General features: G+C 41.1%; 1 protein-coding gene across 1 annotated transcript in view; it reads right to left on the bottom strand.

The window, feature by feature from the left end:
• Positions 1–771: 771 nt before the first annotated feature.
• Positions 772–22,960, bottom strand: part of grm5b (glutamate receptor, metabotropic 5b) — a 156,307-nt gene continuing 134,118 nt past the window's right edge. Inside the window, exons 12-18 of the mRNA XM_057838071.1 lie at positions 20,159–20,276; positions 19,819–20,005; positions 19,382–19,540; positions 19,150–19,275; positions 16,896–17,078; positions 12,420–12,586; positions 772–9,097 (exon numbers count right to left, since the gene is read on the bottom strand). Coding sequence (XP_057694054.1) covers positions 8,014–9,097; positions 12,420–12,586; positions 16,896–17,078; positions 19,150–19,275; positions 19,382–19,540; positions 19,819–20,005; positions 20,159–20,276 — 2,024 coding nt within the window. The 3' untranslated portion in view covers positions 772–8,013. The remainder of the gene's footprint in view (positions 9,098–12,419; positions 12,587–16,895; positions 17,079–19,149; positions 19,276–19,381; positions 19,541–19,818; positions 20,006–20,158; positions 20,277–22,960) is intronic.

Raw genomic sequence — 22,960 nt, 5'->3', positions numbered from 1 at the left:
AAGCAAGACTGTTTTACATCCATAGCTATAAAGAATTCAGGGAATTAAGCATTTATTCACAAGAATTTCAACGTAAAAATCTTTGTTGTGGTAAGGCGGTGCCACAGTGACTGAAAGACTAGCAGCACATTCGACATATTTACGTACAAAAAAATGCTTACTGCCCGTTTTTGTTTTTTTATTTTTCTTTTAACCAAGACTGAGACTGTGTCCATTAAGGATGGAGAAACCGAGACTTTCTGAAACAATGAACCACTTATGAGACAATTGCCCTAAATTGAATCACTGTTTCGAGGCGTTTGACACACTGCAAGAGCTATATCTACTGGATAAACAGTGCATGTTTCTTTTAAGAACTAAAGTTCTCAAATTGCCTCAGTATTACATACGTATCTTTAATAGAATGAAGTGGATGTCGTCATTAAGTGTGATTTACACAATTAAAGTTGACCTTTTTAAGCCTGTGTCATTGCTTTGTCTGTGAAGATGTGTTCAAAGCAATGTTTATAATACACGACAGTGCTAGTCTTGTACGTGGTTCGTTCTAGATGTCGGGGAGTAACTCTGTATTGCTAGTTTTTTGTAAATATTACAGTACAGTAAGCACAGTGCTTAGGAACAGGTATATTATTTATTGCAGAGTATAAGGATTTCCAAAATCATAAGATGGAAATAAATGAGCCGAATAAAAGGAAGGAAAGGTTCGTGAAATATTTTATTTTTTAATTAAGTAAAATTTCTGGAGGGGAGGGGTTTGTGTCGTATTTGTATCTATTCTAAATATCTTAAATGTATGCCACTATATAGTGTATAAGAATGTGAATGAATTTAATGAAATTAAAACTGAAAATGATAGTCTCACTGCTGACTTGAAAATGATTAAATTTTTGTAGCACTCGCGAAGATTCCTCCTCTCAAAAAACCGCTGAATAACTGCGTTATTCTGCCACTTTTTATTGCGTTCCCACCGATTGAGCGGGCGGGCTCCCATCGGGTTTTCATTTTCCGGTGGAAACAGTGTGACTCGCTGACACATCTGTGACGTTTGAGGTCTCGTTAGTAGTGGTCACGTGATTTTTGGCTTGCTCGATGCCGTTTTCGGAACACTGCTTTGACACGCCTCTACATCATTTGCTCGAATCAGATTTGAGCAGGAAGGCTCGAGCATCCCATCGCTAAAGTCCATATCTATAAAAAATTCAGGGATTTAAGCATTTATTGACAAGAATTTCAACGTAAAAAGCTCTTTGTCTGTGTTTCCACTCAGTCAGCTTTGACGGCGAAAGGCCCCCTATTAATTGGCCCTGCGCCCCATGGCCCGTCAATATCATAATGAAGTCTATGGCTGTGGTTTAGTACAATAAATTTATAATGCGAACACTTCCAATTTTTGTCACATTTTTTTCCTGCGACTTCCCCACCCCCACTGCCGGTCGCCGTTTAATCCGACCGGAAGGGACTTCTTTCGGCTTCGTCGCCGGTACAGCTCAGCCCACTCGCCTGGCTCTCAATCGATTCCACTTGTTGCACAAAAAAATACCAAGTCTTATTTTAAGGAGTGGGAGAGATTCTAATTGCCTTGCAAAGAGCTTAGTTTCAGCGAGAACGCAAAAATAGAGGGTTCCACAAAAACGTATATTGAGGTCTTATTTAGCTTAGCAATTGGAGGCGATAGATCCATTTTTGGAGTGTCCCAAACTTCCATGAAAGCGCATTTATATAGGTTTCTTATGCCGTAACGTGTGTGTATGTACACCAAACAGAATGCTATGACGACACCAGCGCTCACTGCCGCCGGGAACACACCCACCCATGGGCAGTGGCGGATCTAGAAATATATTTATGGAATGACGAGAGGGGGACAGGAACTTTCTGAGGGTTGGCAAATATTTCACTATGGCATAATACATTATCGACTCTTTAATACATCTCATATTTAATACAATCATTTCCAATTTACCTAAAGAAATAAGAAATACAAATTGTTTTTATGTGTTTGACAATTTTGTTGATTACACATCGGATTCTTTTAATGAAGAAAACTTTTTTTTTTAACAAAACGGGACATTCAAATTATAATCATTTTGAATTTTGATCGAATTACATTCAATCGTGCTTAACTAATTGATCTAGTATTGATCCACATCGACTAATTGTTACACCCCTTGTGGATCCGCCCCTGCCCATGAGGCTTCAGAATCGGCACCTTTCAAACTTTCTTGAGCCTCCGGGGTTGTCGAACGAATGCCAAGGCAATTGGCATTAATCGGTAATGAAATGAAATAATTAATAAGAAATTAAAAAATGAATTGTATGCATGCACATCTTTCATCCTTTTGGTTTTTCGGCCAAGTGTTTTCAATATTCGGTTTCGGCCAAGAATTTGCTCTCTGCTTCTTAGTTGCAGTGTTTACTTGAAGCTCACACCCTTTGGAAAATAAAAAAATAACTGGAAAATGGAATGGATGAATTTCATTCCAATAAACGTTAATTCCATATGCAAACATTTTAGTTTTCTAGCGGGCTCACTGGGGGAATTCATTATGTAACCCAAGATTGCACTGTATCACCCCAAAAAATGAATCAGTAATGAGATGTGCCCGTTTTTTATTTGGTTATGAATCACTTATACTCTACCTCTCATTTATCCATAACACAAGAGACTTGAATTAATAACATGTTAGCATATACAGTATAACCTACAGCTAAAATGCAATTCAAAATCATAACTTAAACTACTCATCATCAGCGGGACACACAATACAAAAATACTGTTGGCATATTTAAGACACCTAGGCATCACCACTCATGTCCTGGATTGCACTCAGCCTGTCTTGCAAAGGCAGACATGTACGCAGCCTTTACCTACTTAATATTCAGAACAACACTGATAAGTCTTTTTGTGTTCAATCTTTTTTCCTGCACTTCCTATCCAATATGCCTTTCTGTCTCTGTCTGCACACACAAAATAAAAATCTTAGGTCAGTCAAAAACGTTCTTTTTTTTGTTTGTTTGTTTAACTGCATGGGAAACTGCTGCATTCCATAAAACTGGAAAGTTGGAAAACCACATTGGTAAAAGTAAATCCTCATTGAATCTGGATTTACCCCGACTTGACTGAGATGACTCAGACACACTATACAATATTTCTAACAAATGCTGTACTGTACATGCAAGTGGGTAAAAATATACACGGCATACACTGAGGAGAACATACAGTGGTATAAAAAAAAGTATCCGAACCTTTTGGAATTTCTCGCATTTCTGCATAATATCAAATGTGATCTGATCTTCACTGGCACAGTCCAATATCTCTGTGCACACATCAACTATATTTAAAACTATGGCCAAGAATGGTGTTCATGGGAGGACTCCACAAAGGAAGCCACTGCTGTCTAAAAAAAACATTGTTGCTCGTTTAATGTTCACAAAAAGGCACTTAGACACTCCACAGAAATTTTGGCAAAATATTTTGTGGACTGATGAAACCAAAGTTGAATTGTTTGGGAGTAACACACAACCTCATATGTGGAGGAAAAATGGAACAGCTCTCCAACAGCAACACTTCGTCCCCACCGTGAAGGATGGTGGAAGGAGCATCATGATTTGGGGCTGTTTTGCTACCTCACGGCCTGGACAACTTGCCAACAATTCAAAAGTTTATCAGGATGGTTTGCATGAAAACATGAGGTCGTCTGTCAGGCAGTTAAAGCTATAAAGAGGATGGATGCTGCAACAAGACAATGATCCAAAACACAGAAGTAAATCAACTTCAGAATGGTTTCAGAAGAACAAAATATATGTTCTGGAGTGGCCAAGTCAAAGTCCAGACTTTAACCCCATTGAGATGCTGTGGCATGACCTAAAGACAGCGATTCATGCCAGACATCCCAGGAATCTGACTGAACTACAGCAGTTTTGTCGAGAAGAATGGGCCAAGCTTAATCCTGATCTATGTGCCAGACTGATCTGCAGTTATCAGTCTGTTCAGTGTATCAGTGAACTTATTGCTGCCAAATGGGGGGGCACAAAATATTAAATGTGATGGTTCACTTACTTATTTTTCCCTCCTTCTGTCACTGTTTGCATACTACCCTCATTAAAATATGAAAACCTATAAATGTTTAGGTAGTTTTAGTTAAAGCAGACTTTTCTTTTCATCTGTGTGATTTTGACAATGATCAGATCACATTTGATGTTGTTTTTATGCAGAAATGTGAGAAATTTCACAAGGTTCAGATACTTTTTCATACCACTGTATCTGATTTAGATTCGTGGTAAATATTGGCTGTTCAAATTCAATTTATTTGGATAACCGCTCGATAAAAAAAGAATTGGTTCTCATTTAGCAATAGCACACGTGGCCAATTATAACAGGACGTCAATATATTAGATTACAACATGCTTTGTGTTCTTTTTTTAACAGTGTTGTAGATGAAACAGCCACCTGCTCATTATCAATGTATTGGCCGGACTAAAACCAAACGGTTTGGGATTACATAACCTAGAGATTGTTTCCTATGATCAGCAGATGAGCGCTTTTGGATTAAAAATCTCTATGAGGATTATCAATCCAATTCTTTGGAGCGCGGAACATAAATTGTGTTACAGGATTTTTTGTAGCACATCATCAGGAGATCATATTTGACAGCAGACATTAATATAGGGAATTTTGATTTCCTTCCAAAATGATTGTCCCTTCAACAATTTTCTTTCTAATCAGTCACGTGATTTTTAATATAGGCTGATGCCACATTGCAGAGTCCCAGTAGGAAATGAAATGTGAGCATTGATCCTGTCTTTGGCTGCTTAGGCAGCAAATAGTTCCACCCAGGGGGCAGATAACACGCAGGCGAGGGGCTGGAATGAGTGCACCATGCTGTTGCTCAGCACAAAGTGCAGTCAGTTTCAGTAGCCTAAAACAACGTGTTTCAAATCACACCACCATCACAGCAGTGGCTTTATTTTGGGGGTTCACGGTCTATTTCGGCACACAGTAATCATATAATATGACTTGATCAGAAGAAAAATGAAGATGATGATGCATGGAATAAATTCAATTTTACATGGAATAACAGTGATTCTGTCTCTCAGGATTGCCAACCAAGTCACAATGTCAAAAATCCCCACTCTATCTCACACACGCAGCTATAAGACTAGACAAGATCAGCAATCCACGACCGGTTCTCGCCTTGAAGAGATTTCAGTGAATGCAAGGGTGTTTTGGCAATGCATGCTTTGGCAAACACCAGAGAATGTAGAAGTACTTGAAATATTTCTTTTAAATTATTAGAAAACCCACTTTTATGTATGGGTACTATTGCTTTATACAATGAAAAGAACATAACGATCAATTTTAAAATACCAAAATACAATAAAAACATTTACTTTTTTTTTGTTTGTTTGTTTTTAGGAAACCACATATTTACTAATAAAGCGTAAAAGATAGCTCTGCCCCAAACCCTTTGGCACAGCAATCATATTAAATAATGAAATCTGAATTGGAATGTTCACTGACACATTCAGAGTGGTAGCACAGTTTCTGGTGTCATACTGTAAAATGCCTATTTTCTCTGTTGGTATGCAAGTAGTTGTAAATGGTCCATTTTATATTTTCTTTCAAAGTCAAGTTTTTTTTCATCTGTAGCACAATGTTAAAAACCAGATGAGCGCAAGCTAACCTTGCTGGATGAAATAGCTAATAAATTATGACTTTCTGTAAACGCGCAACACTGACAGTTGAACGTTGGGGCCAATGGAGGAAGTTGGCGTGATGTCACGATGACGTCACCTCGCTTAGCAACGTGTCGCCATTTTGTGAAGGGGGCCCGCACAGCTAAACAGCCGTAGAAAAACGTTGTTTGACATTCATATATTTCAGCTGTGTTTTGCATCTGTTGTTCATAAAAACGTCTTAAACATGACTTTTTATTATCACGAGTCACTGCCGACAGACGCGAGGAAGCGATACAACTTAAAATTAGCGTTTATTGGCTTGCAAATCTGCCCATACAAAGTCGCAGCTGATAGCTGGATAAACAAAGGAATGGCCTGAAGTGGAGTTCAGAAACATCTACAACTACCTCATAAAGTCACCCAGTAAGTTCATCTTTATCAATTACGTGGAATATGTACTTTGCGGAACTAAGAAAACTGGTAGTATATACAGAGTGATTATTTCTACCGTAACCGGTAATTCGCCTCCAAGCGTTATTTAGCCGTGAACACGTCAAGGCAAAATAACCAATTCCCACCTGGCCAATAATATACCGATTGACCCATCAGAGCAGTTCACGGCAAAAGAAAAATAACGCTTTGCGAATTGTCGGTTCCGGTAATAATAACCACTGCCTAGTCTATTGAATCCTAGCAGCTAATTGGGGCAAAAAAAATGATTAAGGTTTACTCATCAGTAATAAAATGTTGGCTGCAAACGTAAATGTGCTTGGATTTAGGTTCCCACAGGCGCAAATAGTCCACAGAACCGTCTTCTTTTGCTGTTCCTCAATTAATTGCTTTCAGCCATTTGTTTCTCATTTTCTTCTCACGAGGAAGAATGAAGAAATTCAAATGCGGCTCCGAACTCTTCCTTGTGTGACAACCCGCAACACAGCAACTTTTAGTCATTCCGAAGGAAAAAAGACCGCAAATAAGACGAAAGTTCAACGCGTTTGTATTACAATGCATGACAGAGCAACTGCTTGTGACTCGTCTTTTGCCCCGTTTTCAATATGGCAACGCTTTGTTGTGGCTGGTGACGTCATTAATGCCCGGATGTCCGACTTCTTCTATGGGATGTATGGGATAGTGGACTATCGCTCAAATGACGCATGAGAAAACATTGTTTGTACCTTAACTGCTCTAGAAAACCAGCTTTACGGGTGAGGAATAGAAAAAAAGAATCAAATAAACTCAAATATATGTTATGATGAATTAATGATTATTATCCACGCTATTGCTTAAGTCTTTGTATGTATGTAAGGTTGCCAAGCAACAAGAAGAGACTTTACATAATTGTCTGTTTAATAGTGGTAACAAGTCGTCCATTGCTTGGAAGTAATTTTGCATTTGACCAAAATGCCTGTCTGTCAAAGCTTACCCCCCACATATAATTTCCCTGAAGTGCTGTCAGCTAACATGCATGCAGCAGAGAGGAAGCTTTATCAAGACTTCTCTGTTACTGACACTCGGGAATAATTTCAGGTTTACACCTTTGCCACAGACTGACAGAAGCTAATGAGGTGACCTTTTTCCCCAAAGAGAAACTGGCAAATCTAATGAATTCAGTCAAATATTACGAAAGAGAATGACACAAGTGTCCTGCAGTCATTTTATATCGAAATTCTCTACTCCAGAAGACTGACGTCAATTGTAAAGTTGCTATTAACTGGTGTGGTCGGATTGTAGCCAACCAGACTGAAGTTGTCAAACAAAGTTTTTGTTGGTCTGTCTTCCTTTTTTTCTGGTACAAAACACGTTGGTGCTACCCTTAACCAATGAAATCCCAAAACAGTTATGACAGCGGATGTGATACAAAGATACTCATGTGCAAAGCGACATACTGCAGCTGTGGTAACACGATGAATTTCAGAAACTTGTGAAATATTTACAGCTTTACCTCTTGTGTGCGTACCCATGCAAGACTGTGCGTGTTTGACTGAATTTCAGTTTATGTGCCCTTTGGGAGCGTTTGGTTGGTCCACAATTACGCCCGTTTTTCCTTAAAACAAGGAAAACACACTCATGGCATTGTATACGCACATACACAATGCACCATGAGTGCACAATTGCTATCTCTAATTAGCTGACAGCCATGTTACCGTAAGGCCACAATCTAAGCCTATTACTACATATTTTCAAATCACAGATTTCCTTTGTGACCATTTCTGATGAAAATATGATCTCACTGCACACATGTAAACAACAAGCTTCTACACCCTCTTCGAGATGAATGGATTTCAGTCGATTCATCTGCTTGTCTTGATCTGCTCGTCTTCCTCTGTCATGTTTGCTTCACAGTGAAGAAGAACTCTGGCTGTAGTTTCTGAGGTTTAGTCTACTGTACCTGGGTGAAGGAGGCGATGGGGGAGGGTGGGAGGGCACAGGGGGGAGACACAGATCTATATCAGACACAGGCGAGCTACTGCTAGACCCCAGAAAGTCCCTGAAGGGTGATGGGGGAGTCAAAGCAATAAGCTCCTCATCCATTTCCACCCTTCTCAGTGGGGAGTCCATGAGGCAGGTGACCAAGCCACCTCGCATGGGGGAAATGGAAGGGGAGGATTGGGGGTGAGGCGGTGGAAGAGGGTAAGGCGGATGTGGAAGAGGGACTGGGTGAACAGGACAGCCAACCCGGCGTCCCAAGCTGGACTCTGGGGGCTGAGGCTGGACATCGGCATAGGTGGTGAGGACAGGAGGTGTGTGGATCTCACGGGGAAGAAGATAGGGGTCGGTGGGGTGCGGCGCTGGCGGCGAGTGTTTGTGTGCCTTGGGATGCGTGGGAGAAGACAACAGCATCATGGTGTTGAGCTCACTGATGTTGGCTGTAAAGCGGTTCACCACACAGCTTATCTGATCCATCAGGTTGCTTTGGCACCCCACAGGGCGACCCTCCAAGATGATCAGACGACCATCACCTCTGGCCACACCGGAGCAACTGCTAATGTGGCCGTAACTGCTGCCACTGCTTTGGCTGCAAGAGCTGCTGGGATAGTTAGTGGCAACCGCCATCTGAGGCTCCTCCTCCACACCAGCACCAAGTCTCTGGCTCACCGTGCTGATTGGAGAGGGTGTTTGTGGACGATACGTGAGGGAATACCTTTCCTCGGCTTCAGATAGGTCATACAGATTTTTATCCCCGCCAGCGTCACTTTGAGAAGGCAGGGAGGAAATAGATGGGAGGGATGGGAGGGGCACATGTGATGGCAGGTCAGCCCCTCCACAGTAACGCTCCTCAGATGTCTTGGAGAAGGGCTTGATGACTGCTGTCTGATTGTTCTCCTTCTTCTTGATGTGGAAGGACAGGCGTTGCCACAAGTGGTTCCCGTGAGAACTGTTGCGCTCAGTCTGGGCCCAAGACACCGATTTGCCGTTTGAGCTGAAAAACAAGATCCAATTAAGATTATACTATAAATGGGAATGATATAAAAAATATATCATGGGGGTAGTTCAAAAGGCTAAGACATTGCTACATTTACATGGAGACATTTATTTGGATTAAAAGCCTGATCGGAATATGAATGCTTCATGTATGCACTCCATTCGGATTCATTTCTAAGCGAGAGGGGGAGTTGTCACTTTATAATCCAATCGGCATGCATGGAAACACTTATTCCAAAATTTTGGAGCAAGTCATCGTTAATGCATATTTCTTTGACGTGAGTATACGCGCCTCTGTTAGTCCTTCCAGCTAGTAGAAGCAGAGCGAGTGGAAGTCAAGGCGGGCGCAAGACTGAGCTGGTCTGTATCCGGTGCGAACACATTGATGGAAACAATGTACCACCCCTGCCCTCATATAAATTAATGGCGAAGGGTGGAGCAACTTGAGGTCTTCAAATTTTTGGGGGTACACATCTTTGCATCTCGTCATCGAAGAGCTGTCAACATGCTCAACTCAAGTTTGCACTGAAATGTCAGTCATTGCACTGCTAACCCTAAACCCAGTCTGCATAATATTCCACACAAATAATTGTTTACAATGTGCTTAGTAAGCTCGTAACGATCCGTGTATCGATAACGTGAAACTCAGAGCCACGATATTTCCTCTTTTTTTTTTTTTTTTTTTTTTTTAAACCTGTCCTGTCCAGCTGCTTTGACACAGAGAATGGGAATCTGAGTGTGCTTATGATCTGAAGGGTTTCAACATAACGTTGTGATTATTGATTGTGTTTCGTTTATTAGGAGAAAGCAGCGAGCAGGAAGGGATTATGGGGGGGCAGAAAGGAAAATAGAAGTGGACAGACAGAGACAAAAGAGGAGAAGAACAAACGGCCCCTCCCCAGCCCATCTCTACTCCCGCAGCTCCAGCAAGGGGGCCGCTGCCATACCCCCAAGACCCAGGGTGGTCCCCCGGACCATCCGCCCCCCCCCCCCAACACCCCCCCCCCCCCCCCCCATTAACCGGCCTTCAGGGTTGGGTTGAGGGAATGCGCCATCACCCCTTATGCCGTCCTGGGAGCCATGCCATCGAGAAAAATGTGGGACCCACCTGGCAGCCTATTACTGTGGCTGCCAGGTACCCGAATGGCAGCCACGATCCTTTCTCATGTGAGAGAGTATCACGACACACGTTCAGGCCGAGTTATCCATCCATCCATCCATCCATCCATCCATCCATTCATTCATTCCTTCAGGGTCGGGTCAGGGGGGCTGCAGCTTTAGCAGGGAAACCCAGACTTCCCTCTCTCTAGTCCAGCCACACCCGGCGAACGAAACTCATTTCGGCCGCTTGTCTCTATGATATTGTTCTTTTGGTCATGATCCACTGCTCATGACTATACTAGGTGAAGGTAGGAACGTACATCGACTGGTAAATCCAGAGCTTCGCCTTTAGGCTCAGCTCGCTTCTTCACCACAACAGACCGGTACAAAGTCTGCATCTCTTCAGACGCTGCACTGATCCGCCTGTCGATCTCCCGCTAACCCCCCACCCACCCTCACTCGTGAGAAAGACCCCAAGATACTTGAACTCCTCCACTTTGGGCAGGATCTCATCCCCGACCCGGAGAGGGCACGCCGCCCTTTTCCGGCTGAGGACAATGGTCTCAGATTTGGAGGTGCTGATCTTTATCCCAACCTCTTCACACTCGGCTGAGAACCGCTCCAGTGAAAGTTGGAGGTCACGGCTTGATAAAGCCAACAGCACCACATCATCTGCAAAAAGCAGAGATGCAGTACTGAGGCCACCAAACCGGACCCCCTCAACGTTTCGGCTGCGCCGAGAAATTCTGTCCATAACTATTATGAACAGAATCGGTGACAAACGGCAACCATGGCGGAGTCCAAGCCTCACTGGGAACGAATCCAAGTTACTGCCGGCAATGCGGACCAAATTCTGGCACCAGTCGTACAGGGACCGAACAGCCCTTACCAAGGGGCTCATTACCCCGTACTCCTGAAGCACCCCCCACAGGACTCCCCGAGGGACACGGTCAAACGCCTTCTCCAAATCCACAAAAAAACATGTAGACCAGTTGGGCAAACTCCCATGCGCCCTCGAGGACCCTGCCGAAGGTGTAGAACGGGTCCATACTGTAGTTCCATGGCTGAGACTCACGACGTCCCGAGTCAAGGTCAGCAGTACCCCATCTCCACTATACACAGTTTTAATGGTGCACTGTTATCATCTCCTGAGACGCTGGATGGTGGACCAGAAATTCCTCGAAGCCGTACGGAAGTCGTTTTCCATGGCCTCGCCAAAGTCCTCCCATGTCCGAGTTTTTGCCGAGACAAAACGTTGCTGTTGTTGTCGCTGCAAGTGAGTAATATTTTTAAAGCATATTCATTTTAGAGTGCCTTTTGACCACTAACCTCTCTAAGCAGTTACGTTCGTATTCACGAAAGACTAGGATACAATATTGATGTAATTGTGAGATAATAGCGTAAGTACTGTAAGTGAGCTTTGTATGATAAGCAGTAAACACGTGAGTTTCCTGGGTTTTCATAGCAATTATTGTTTAAGACAGAATTTTGACATTATTTACTGTAATAATATAGCTTTAATATATATGAACAGACGTGTCAAATGTAAGGTAGATTTGTTCGACGTTAAACTGCAAAGGGGAGATCACTCAACAGAACACCAGCACCCGCGTTACCCTTGTGAGCATAAGCGACACAGAAGATGAATGAATGAATGTTTTTAACTGTGTCATGTGATCAGTCATGAGGAAACTATCCTGATCAATTTACTTCTATTCCTCTATTCTATACACCAACCTCCCACCACAGAGGGACACCTATCTGCCGATTTTCACCAACAACTATAAAAGAACTGATGTAATCTGGTCTCTTTTCTACTACTTTTCAGTGGTCATCCAAAATTTACTTTGTATATTTGAGCCGTTACTTATTGCCTTAGATGAAAAAATTCTGCCTTGAAGATTGGTGAAAATGTTACTGTCCATTTATCCATAATTACCCGACATGCCATTTATATTTGTTTCCACGCCAACATGTGCTTTTTCCATTTCTCTTCAGTCTGTTCATCTCGGTGAATGCACTCAGATTTTAGCCCCCAATTTAATCCCTTTCTTCCTTTCTACTCAATTCATTCTCATCTCTGTCTTTGCTGTGTCCCCATTAGCCAATTGTCTGCAGTTCATGTTAGGGTCAAAAGAACAGTCGAGCAGGGGGCTTCAGTAAATCAATCTTTCAGTGAGCTCAAACACACATACTCCACACATTTTACACACACTTACCTAAGAGTCTCTGCAGTGGAGCCTCTGCGTTTCCACAGGTTAACCAGACTAGAGGAGCGGCTGGCAGCTGAGGATGATTTGCCATCACCAACATGCATGCGCACCACTGTACTAGTGGTAAAGGCACTGCGCACATTTCGCTCTGGTTTGGCTAGAATGATGTACACCTTGGATGACAGAAAGTTAAATATGTTAAGACTTGACTGGGCTTCACACTTAAGTCAGAGTATTTTGGGGGACGCTATGAATTATTATTCTGTGCTGAGTCAAATCTCTCTGCCGATTTGCATGAGGTTTACTTTTTGTCAACGCTAAAGACTGGCAAATGGCAATCAGTGGTGGATGAAGTACTCAGTTTTTTACTTAAAGGGATCCACGGATAGAAAGACTTGTAGTTCTTAAAAGATGAATGTTATTATGAGTTAAAATAATTTGCTATTGAAACCCCTCTTGATGTTTTCATTGTTATACAATTTGTAAAGTTAGTTTAACTAGTAGATCGCTATTGTTGTTGACATCACATGGCAGTGACGTCACATGGTTATGCCGCAGCTTGGCAGGCTTCCAGAGTATGACTCTAGCGACATAAAAAGGTCATCTGTTCAACCCTTTCAATTTGGACCCGAGAGGAACATTAATGAGCATGACAGCACTGTCGATATTTCACAAAGCGAGCACCAAAAGCAAAATGAACAAGAAAAAACAAAAAAACAGTGTTCTGCCAAAATGTGCTACAATGGCGAAACATCCTACAAGAGGTGAATTTGACACCCAAAGCACTACTGTGTGTTTTTAACTTGTTTTGTTTAGATCCATACAGACAAAACATACTAAAGATGCCTTAAGAAAATACTTTAATGTCATAATATCAAATAAGGGTGGTTTAAATATGCTACGTGACTAATGTGGTCAACAGATCAACAATCTGCTTTAAAGCTACCACAAGAAAACACAATGCTTAAGAATATGAGAGGGAAACGCATGCAAAAAGTATTTGAGGCAATGAAAAGGTAATAAAATACTCAATAAAAACACAAATAGTAAGTACTCGCCACTTTGAACCGATGTGCGCATGTGTTGGACGTCTCGCCGCGTAGAAGCAAATGCGGTAGTGTTCGTCTAGTGACAGTGACAAACTACGTCATCACCACGAGCGTCCATTGCATGCACAAAACATGGCGCCCTCTGTAGGTCAATACATGCACTAAATATTACGATTTTTAAATCAATGGCAAAAGAGAGCAATTGTGGCTTACTAGAGCCTGCAAGTCTTTAAAGAGCATACGACAGGAGAAAAAAAGTCCTAAATAGCATTATTATGTGAATTAGAAACATATTTTGAGACGATTCGGCTATATACACAAATTTAGCAAAGCACAGATGACGAGAAATTAGTCTATTAATCTGCCGGTTAGCCACGCCTACCATTATAGGGCTCTAGCGTCCCCAACAGGTGGATGACGTCAGTGGGTGACTGGGCTCATCAGTTTTACTATTCAGCCCATTGAGGGGGAATTATTCAGAACGAGGAAAACGCAACGAAGAGAGCTGCAAAATGTCATTATTTCTGTCTCTTTACTTCAATATTTTTACAGGATATTCTTTTTATCCAAGTATTTTCCCCAATTGTTAAATAAATGGCATCGTTATGACAAATAACAGTCTTGTGCTAAATGGAATATGAAATAATAAAAATGCACTTATTCAGGACGACATGGCAAAAGTACTCCATAATGGTCAAAGCTGTCGACTTCACCTTTACTGTCGCACCTCCCGAATGATATTTTATGACACCATGACACCCAAATCGGACATATGTAATTTCCCTTCCCCGGCTTCGGAGAATGTAAACAAACCAAGAGGCGTGACAGCTAGCCGACATGCTAACCCGAACCGAGTGATGTTTCAAAGTCTTCGAAGCGGAAAATCACACATAACTAGCCCGGATTATTTGACATGACGACTGGGTTGTCGATTGTCTTCGTGGTTCGGCAAACCGCCCGGCGGAGAGCGATTTACAGTTCGTTCCCCGGAGGAGGGTGGCTGCAGTTGTTGTGCAGCTAACGTGCAGCTGATGTTTTTATATGCCTATCAATGATGAATGTAAGTAGTCCTTTATTTAAAGAAAGTTTGTAGTGTTTACTTTGTAATCGCTGTATTTGTATTTGACATAATACAAAACAAGATGTTTACTCACTTCCTCGCAAGTCCAATGGTCCCACAGTAGTAGGGCTTGTTTTGGCGAATTCCCACATTGAATGGGAACTTTTTGAAACTCCAAAAAGGCGCACACGCCTCTCCCTCATAAAGCAAGATTTTTCTGCAGCCGTTTGGCTGGCGTGATGCGAAAAATAAACGTATTAATCCGCAAAATCAGCTGAATCCTTAGTCCTCATACACAACAGTACGGCAGTTTAGTGAAGAGGACGCCTTCAACCGTACACGTCACAGCGCCCTCCTCCTCAATGCAAGACCGAAGCCTGAAGTCACTCATTTTCATGGCGCGGGATTCAAAAAATTAAATAAATATAGCGATCGCTTCCACACACATCCAAGTGGTCCATATCATTCAGGAGCATAAAATACCGCGTGTATTATGAAATAAACATGCTTTTTCGTGTCACATGCACTTTAATCGAGGTTCCCTTTAAGTAAAAGTACAGATACATGTTCAAAATGATAATTTGTTTTCTTGGTTTTACATGCAGCCCCTCTACAGTATGTACTTTAACTAACTGTACTATATTGTGTGTTCTCTTAATTCGATTGATTGGTAAATCAAGAGCTTCGCCTTTTGGCTCAGCTCACTCCTTCACTACAACAGACTGGTACAAGTTCCTTTTGTGCTTTATCTCCATTGCTTGTTCACAACATACTACTCAGCAAATTGGAACAGCGGGGAGGGCTTACTGACACTGTTCTTCAGTGGTCCACATCTTATTTGCATGATAGGGATTTCTATGTGTCAATCGGAAACCATCAGTCAGAATGAACCAAATTCACATGTGGAGTCCGTACGTACATGCATACAGAAAATTCATTGACTGCTCAGTTTTATTTAAAACTATATGGAATGGAAAAAACATGCAATAAAATTGACTGCACTGTAAACAGAAGCTTAACATCTGCTGTAACATAAAGTGAAGTAAATGTAAAAAGTACCACTTCATATTTGTGCTCAAGTAAAGTACAGATAGACACAAATGTACTGAAATACTCTTACTTCGTTACATTCTACTTCTGGTGGCAATAAAATATAACATTTGAATTTGATATACACCTTCTGCATGAAGAAGTGTAAATTTCTTTTCAGGATTTCATTTATAAGAATTGGGACATGTCATATTGTATGCATATTATGCAGTTATTCCATTTAAGAGCTTGTGTCTCAATGGGATTTTAGCTGTATAAACTGCAGTAAATTGGAGAACAACTAACTTACAGTGGTATGAAAAGCATCTGAACCTTTTGGATTTTTTTCACATTTCTGCATAAAATCGCCATCAAATGTGATCTGATCTCTGTCAAAATCACACAGATGAAAAGCAGTGTCTGCTTTAACTAAAATCACCCAACCATTTATAGGTTTTCATATTTTAATGAGGTTAGTATGCAAACAATGACAGAAGGGGTAAAAATAGGTAACTGAACCATCTGCCTAAGGAGCCTAAGCAATTGAAACCAAATTTTACCAAACAGTTTAGGTTAGGTGTGTGCCCAATCAATGATGAGTGGTTTAAAGCTACTCTGCCCACGATAAAACACACACCTTGTAAGAATTGGAAAACCTGAGGCCGGCTGTCAGACAGTTGAAGCTAAAAAAAAGGATGGATGCTGCAACAAGACAATGATCCAAAACACAGAAGTAAATCATCTCCAGAATGGTTTCAGAAGAACAAAATACACGTTCTGGAGTGGCCAAGTCAAAGTCCAGACTTTAACTCCATTGAGATGCTGTGGCATGACCTAAAGACAGCAATTCATGCCAGACATCCCAGGAATCTTACTGAACCACAGCAGTTTTGTAGGGAAGAATGGGCCAAAATGAGTCCTGATCGATGTGCCAGACTGATCAGCAGCTACAAGAAGTGTCTGGTTGAAGTTATTTCTGCCAAATGGGCGGACACAAAATATTAAATGTGATTGTTCACTTACTTATTTTTCCCTCCTCATGTCATTGTTTGCATACTATCCTCATTAAAATATGAAAATCTATCAATTTTAGGGGGGTTTTAGTTAAAGCTGACACTGTTTTTTTCATCTGTGTGGTTTTGACAAAGGTCAGGTCACATTTGATGGTGATTTTAAGCAGAAATGTGAGAAATTCCAAAAGATTCAGATACTTTTTCATACCACTGTATATATTTAAACAAAGTTGGGGGTATACTAATACAGTCACCAGAATTAATGGGCAGTAAGGGAGAGCAGGGGACAGATACTGGTCATAAATGCATGACAAGTTGTTCATTAACTTACCTTTGGTACAAACATGCAGCAAAGCGCCACTGTGGCGCTGAGGCTGACACTGAAGCACATGGTGATTATTTTGTAGTTGGAGCCAAAGTAGATGGGAACAAAGGCCAGCCATATAATGCAGGTGGTGTACATGGTAAAGGCAATGTACTTTGCTTCATTGAAATTAGCAGGAACGTTGCGGGTCTTCAAGAAAAAAACAAGCATGTACAAATACTTATTATTGTTATTGCTTAGGAATTTTGCCTTAATTGAGCCATATACTGTATATGTTAGGTATCAAGACAATGAGCGCTGGCAATTTCTGTCATTCAGTTATTTCTATTTGGTATAATAATAATCAAGAACAGCCAATGGCACTGCATTGTTTTATGAAGTTTATTGTAGTTTATGTCTCTTTCTCTCTCACGCTTTTTTTTTCTCACTTCTGTTTTCTAAGTCTAGAGATTTGATCGCTGCAGGCTGCAAATAATCAAACATGGACTTTAATTTGCTACATTTGGGAAATTACATTTCCTTTATTGGTTCGATTTAAACAGCCAGCAGCACTTCATTTCTTTTTATCGGCCTGGGTGAGTTTTAGCACATGAACAGAAAACAGTACAAACACTACATACAGTTGTGGTCAAAAGTTTACATACACTTGTGAAGAACATAATGTCATGGCTCTCTTGAGTTTCCAGTTATTTCTACAACTCTGATTTTTTTCCGATAGAGTGATTGGAACGGATACTTCTTTGTCACAAAAAACATTCATGAAGTTTGATTATTTTATGACTTTATTATGGGTTAACAGAAAAAGTGATCAAATCTGCTGGGTCAAAAATATACATACAGCAACACGAATTAGCAATTTCTTGTGAGTGATTATTGACTTGAACAATCATTGACTTGAACAAGTCAGGAAAATCACTTGGAGCCATTTTAAAGCAGCTGCAGGTCCCAAGAGCAACAGTGCAAACAATTGTTTGTAAGTATAAAGTGCATGGCACTGTTTTGTCACTGCCACGATCAGGAAGAAAACGCAAGCTATCACCTGCTGCTGAGAGAAAATTGGTCAGGAGGGTGAAGATTCAACCGAGAATCACCAAAAAGCAGATCTGCCAAGAATTAGAAGCTGCTGGAACACAGGTGTCAGTGTCCACAGTCAAGTGTATTTTGCATCTCCATGGACTAAGAGGCTGCCGTGCAAGAAGGAAGCCCTTGCTCCAAAAGCGGCACCTTAAGGCTCGACTGAAGTTTGCTGCTGATCACATGGATAAAGATAAGACCTTCTGGAGGAAAGTTCTGTGGTCAGACGAAACAAAAATCGAGCTGTTTGGCCACAATGCCCAGCAATATGTTTGGAGGAGAAAAGGTGAGGCCTTTAACCCCAAGTACACCATGCCTACCGTCAAGCACGGTGGTCGAAGTATTATGCTATGGGGCTGTTTTGCTGCCAATGGAACTGGTGCTTTACAGAGAGTAAATGGGATAATGAAGAAGGAGGATTACCTTCAAATTCTTCAAGATAACCTAATGTCATCAGCATGAAGATTGGGTCTTGGGCGCAATTTGGTATTCCAACAGGACAATGACCCCAAACACACATCAAAAGTGGTAATGGAATGGCTAAATCAGGCTAGAATTTAGGTTTTCGAATGGCCTTCCCAAAGTCCCATTGAGAACTTGTGGACAATGCTGAAGAAAGAAGTCCATGTCAGAAAGCCATCAAATTTAACTGAACTGCACCAATTCTGTCAAGAGGAGTGGTCAAAGATTCAACCAGAAGCTTGCCAGAAGCTTGTGGATGGCTACCAAAAGCAGCTAATTGAAGTGAAAATGGCCAAGGGACATGTTACCAAATATTAGCGCTGCTGTATGTATATTTTTGACCCACCAGATTTGATCACTTTTTTCTGTTCACCCATAATAAAGTCATAAAAGAACCAAACTTCATGAATGTTTTTTGTGACAAAGAAGTATCTGTTTCAAACACTCTATCAGAGAAAATAAATTGTAGAAATAACTGGAAACTCAAGAGAGCCATGACATTATGTTCTTCAAAAGTGTATGTAAACTTTTGACCACAACTGTATGCACTTCAAGGAAAACCTCACTATGACTCCGCCCCTTAATTTTGACGTTATAAATTGGATGGGTGGTATTATGCCACCAAACCAAATTTCATCCTAGATTATAGATAAGACTTCATTTTACTTCAAGTTATCAAAAACCTAATTTAACTGTATACAAAATATGTAAGAACAGTTACTACCTTGAAGGCATAGAAGGTACAGCTGAGGATGAGCAGGCCATTGTATCCCAGGGGGGCAACCACTCCAAGGTTAGTGGTGTTGCAAATGAGGTTGACTTGACGGATGTTCGGGTAATCATGAATAACCTGTGAAGTGTATTAATCTTTGTTAGGCTTAAGCAAAGTATTTTTCTTAAATGACAATTCATTATTAGCCACAGAAAGGGTTGAAAACAGAAAAGAACACCCTCACCTGGGGTGGTTCCATGAGAAAGAGTGCTACAATGATGCCAAGTTGCAGTAGTATGAGCAGGAAGGCAATGATGAGCTGAGCGCAGGCAGACATGAAACGAGGCTTCTTTGTACATATTTTCTTTTTACTTCCTGCCAGGATCCGTGCAATGCGGTTGGTCTAGGAGGAAAAAGCAAATATTATGACGCCATTTTTTACCATGGGGCACTCTTACTTTTTCTTCCATCTCGACCCAGTTTATTTATTCCTCGCACTGTGCTCTACCAACAAGCAGCAGTGCATTTTTTCGTAGTGTTCTCACCCACGTCTAAAACCTAATCGTCCCCAATCCACTGACAGTCGTAGACCAGTAGGAACCAAGGTGTGAAGGCAGAGTTTATTGTCACAGCTTGTCTAATGTGTAGACACAAAAGCACAGCATCTTCTCTAATCCTCACCTTGGTGACCAAAGCAGAGTAGCTCATCGCAGGTGACAGGCCAATTCCCAGGCGTTGGAGGTAGCAATGGATGACATGAGGTTTGGCGATGAGGCTGAAAGTACACAAGTACCCCAGGCATATACCTGCCAGTATTATATAGCACAGCTCCCTACTGGAGGATTTCACCACAGGAGTGTCCCTGAACCTAAATGGTTAGATAAATCATAAGACCATACATAGACCTCTAGATTCTGTAGGCTGGTGGAAGATCATTCAAAATCATTGTTCAAAATATTTATTTTGATGGAATGTGAACAGTATATACTGTATAGAACTGTTGTTAAAGATATTTTTTTACCGAATGAAGACGGCAGTAACAAAGAATGTGGCCATAAGTCCAAGGCAGGCAAATACCACAGCAGCAATGGGTTCAGGGTCTCCCCATCGTAGGTACTCCACTGGGATTGCATCACATCCTGGTTGAAGTGGAACATAATTGTTAAGCATCAATTCATAAAAAAAAATTCGAGAGACTCCCTCTAAAGGGAAAGTCAACAAAGTGTTGTGGTGCTACGAAATCATCGAACGCAGCACTTCTTTTTATCATCATATACACTCAGCAAGAACAATACATTATTTTCAAATAATTAAACCCACAAGGACGTCACGGGGAGATGTGAGCAATTATAAGAGGATGCTTGCCATGCATAAGCGGATTTTCAGGGGGGACCAGAGGTGCCAGCCTCCCCCCCCCCCCCGGTGTCCGGTTAGTGCAATTGCATGTAATTGACTTTTCTGTACAGTAAACGATTTTAAAATTATTTTTTTTCGGTAAAATATTGTCTATAAAAGTTGTAAAGCAATAAAACAAACAACAAAAATGAATGAAATTAACAAAAAAAGATATTTCTATAATGGGTCAATTTTTCGAACAGATCATATGACTAGCAACTTTGCTTTGCCAAAACCACCCGAGGACCGAAGAGGCAAGGATAGGTAAGATAATAAGGTTGGGTTTTTTTTTCCATTCTAAGCTTTCAAAAGTGACAACAACTAAAGAGCAAGAACCAAAGATTGAAAATGTGGACCATGAAACGCTAGAGACCACCGTCAAAATGGGGAGCAGAGTTTCAATTTGCCCCACTAAAGACGCTAATTATACAACGGCGCCACCACCGGTGTCTTGCCAATGTAGTTACCCCCGTCAAAAATTGTGTCCCCTGGCCGCGGGAGTGCACACACACACACACACACACCCACACACACATTAGTTATGAGTTATTTTGACTTAAACAACTAATTGAAGCCAGAAAAGAATATAAAATATAAAATGTTTTTTGACGTTTATTAAACTGGAGAAACTCCATACAGGACTTGAATTACAGTAATAACAGTTATAGGTCATCCTACGAGTAAAACAGCGAAACATTGTCTATTTTAAGTTCAGTACGTATGTTACGTTATACGACAGAAAAAAAAGTTTTTTTTTTTTTTTTTAATGGATGTGCCATGCTTTAAAACCTCGTAGATAACTACATCATCAAAACCCAGAAATCAAGCAAATCAGTGAAACGCTGTGGCTCCGCCCAGGGGATATGATTTTTGACTGGGTAACAACATTGGCACGACACCGGTGGCCGTACCATATTCAATGGCTGACGATCTTGGCGGAAAGTATAGCCTAAGCAGCCAGATTTGGAATTCCCCTCTAGAATGATGGGAAACAAAACAAAACAAACAAACAAAAAAAGCTCATTTTAACTGATTATTAAATACGTATTCTTGTAATAATTTCATTTTAATGCTGACACTGCGTTTTGGAGTCATCAACATGTTGTGCCCCCCCACCTCAAAAGTCAAGCTCTGCCTATGTCGTCATGCTAAAGATAATGTAAGGTGAATGCTACGACTTACATTTAGAATGCAAGGATGACACGGTAAACACCTTTAAAATGCTAAAGCAACATTGCATATTCTCTCACGAAAGAAGAAAAGAAAAATATTACAATATTTACAAAGCAGGCAAGCCTGAAAATTCCTATACAGTAGCAGCCTGCCTTAAAGCTGCCGCAGGTATCTTCCGGGGTCCTACCGTCAGTCAGCGGCGGCCACAATTGACCACACAGCTGCCAAATCAAAATCCTTTTATGTCGGCTTATTTTGTTTTTAATCAGCCGATGTTTCCTATGTTGGAAAAAAGTCCATATATCATCCCGATTAAGCAGCCGGCCGATATATCGGTCGACCTCTATTGAATACCGCTGCTACTTTAACCACTAAAATCCAAGCATTCCAGATCATTCCACATACTTTTCACGTATTCCCTATCCATCGTGCTAGGATTCTCTAAAGACAAAATACCCTTTAATAGACCGAAGAGGTGGAACTGGCTTCGTCTGTGTCTCATATGGATGAAGGAGAAAGAGAACAGAATGAACAGGTACAGTAACAAAAAGAGCTACTTCACCCTTGTTTTAAGTGTATCTGAATTTATGTACTGCAGATACCAGCGTATCACTGAAAGTCGTTACACAATGATTGTAATGGTAAGACGTGTCATTTGGGGGTTTAAACATTTTCCTTATATTGTATACTTTGAGCAACTGTCTTTCAAATGTAGGTCTTGGTGTTGTCTGTCATCTTAGGTTGTGTGGCAACTGATTTCAATCTACACAACTATTGGAAAACAAATATTCGTTCCCTTTTTGTAAAATGTTCATTGTATTATGTAAATCTTCATTTCTTGCACTTTGTTTCCTAACTCTGTCGTCACCCGAGCTTAATTATCAGCAGTGCCATGCCAAGAAAGGCCGTTAATTAAAGGGACAGCTGTAATTAAAGCCATTCTGCATGGTTGCTGAAATTATTCTAGTCCAGATCTACAGTGATGTAGCAGCAGCTGCATACGTTGGTCAATCTGTTTTTGTGTTGCTTGCTCACATTCTCAGTCGCTCAGTCTAGCCATCCATGGTTGTTATTCAAGCAGTTTGCGCATCAGCACTCTCAATATCATCATCATCTGTGTGGATCAGTATTACCACACTGCTGGTCACTTTAAAGTGGTTGAAGACTCCGTACCTTTTGCATAATTCTCATTTTATCACTAGTCCCTTCAAATTGCTTAATGACTAATCTGTTCCTATGTGTTTATGTCCTTACA

Source organism: Corythoichthys intestinalis, chromosome 6 (assembly GCF_030265065.1).
Source record: "Corythoichthys intestinalis isolate RoL2023-P3 chromosome 6, ASM3026506v1, whole genome shotgun sequence".
Taxonomy (NCBI): Eukaryota; Metazoa; Chordata; class Actinopteri; order Syngnathiformes; family Syngnathidae; genus Corythoichthys; species Corythoichthys intestinalis.
Note: the sequence above shows the minus strand (reverse complement) of the source record. Positions and strands in the feature narration are given on the sequence as shown.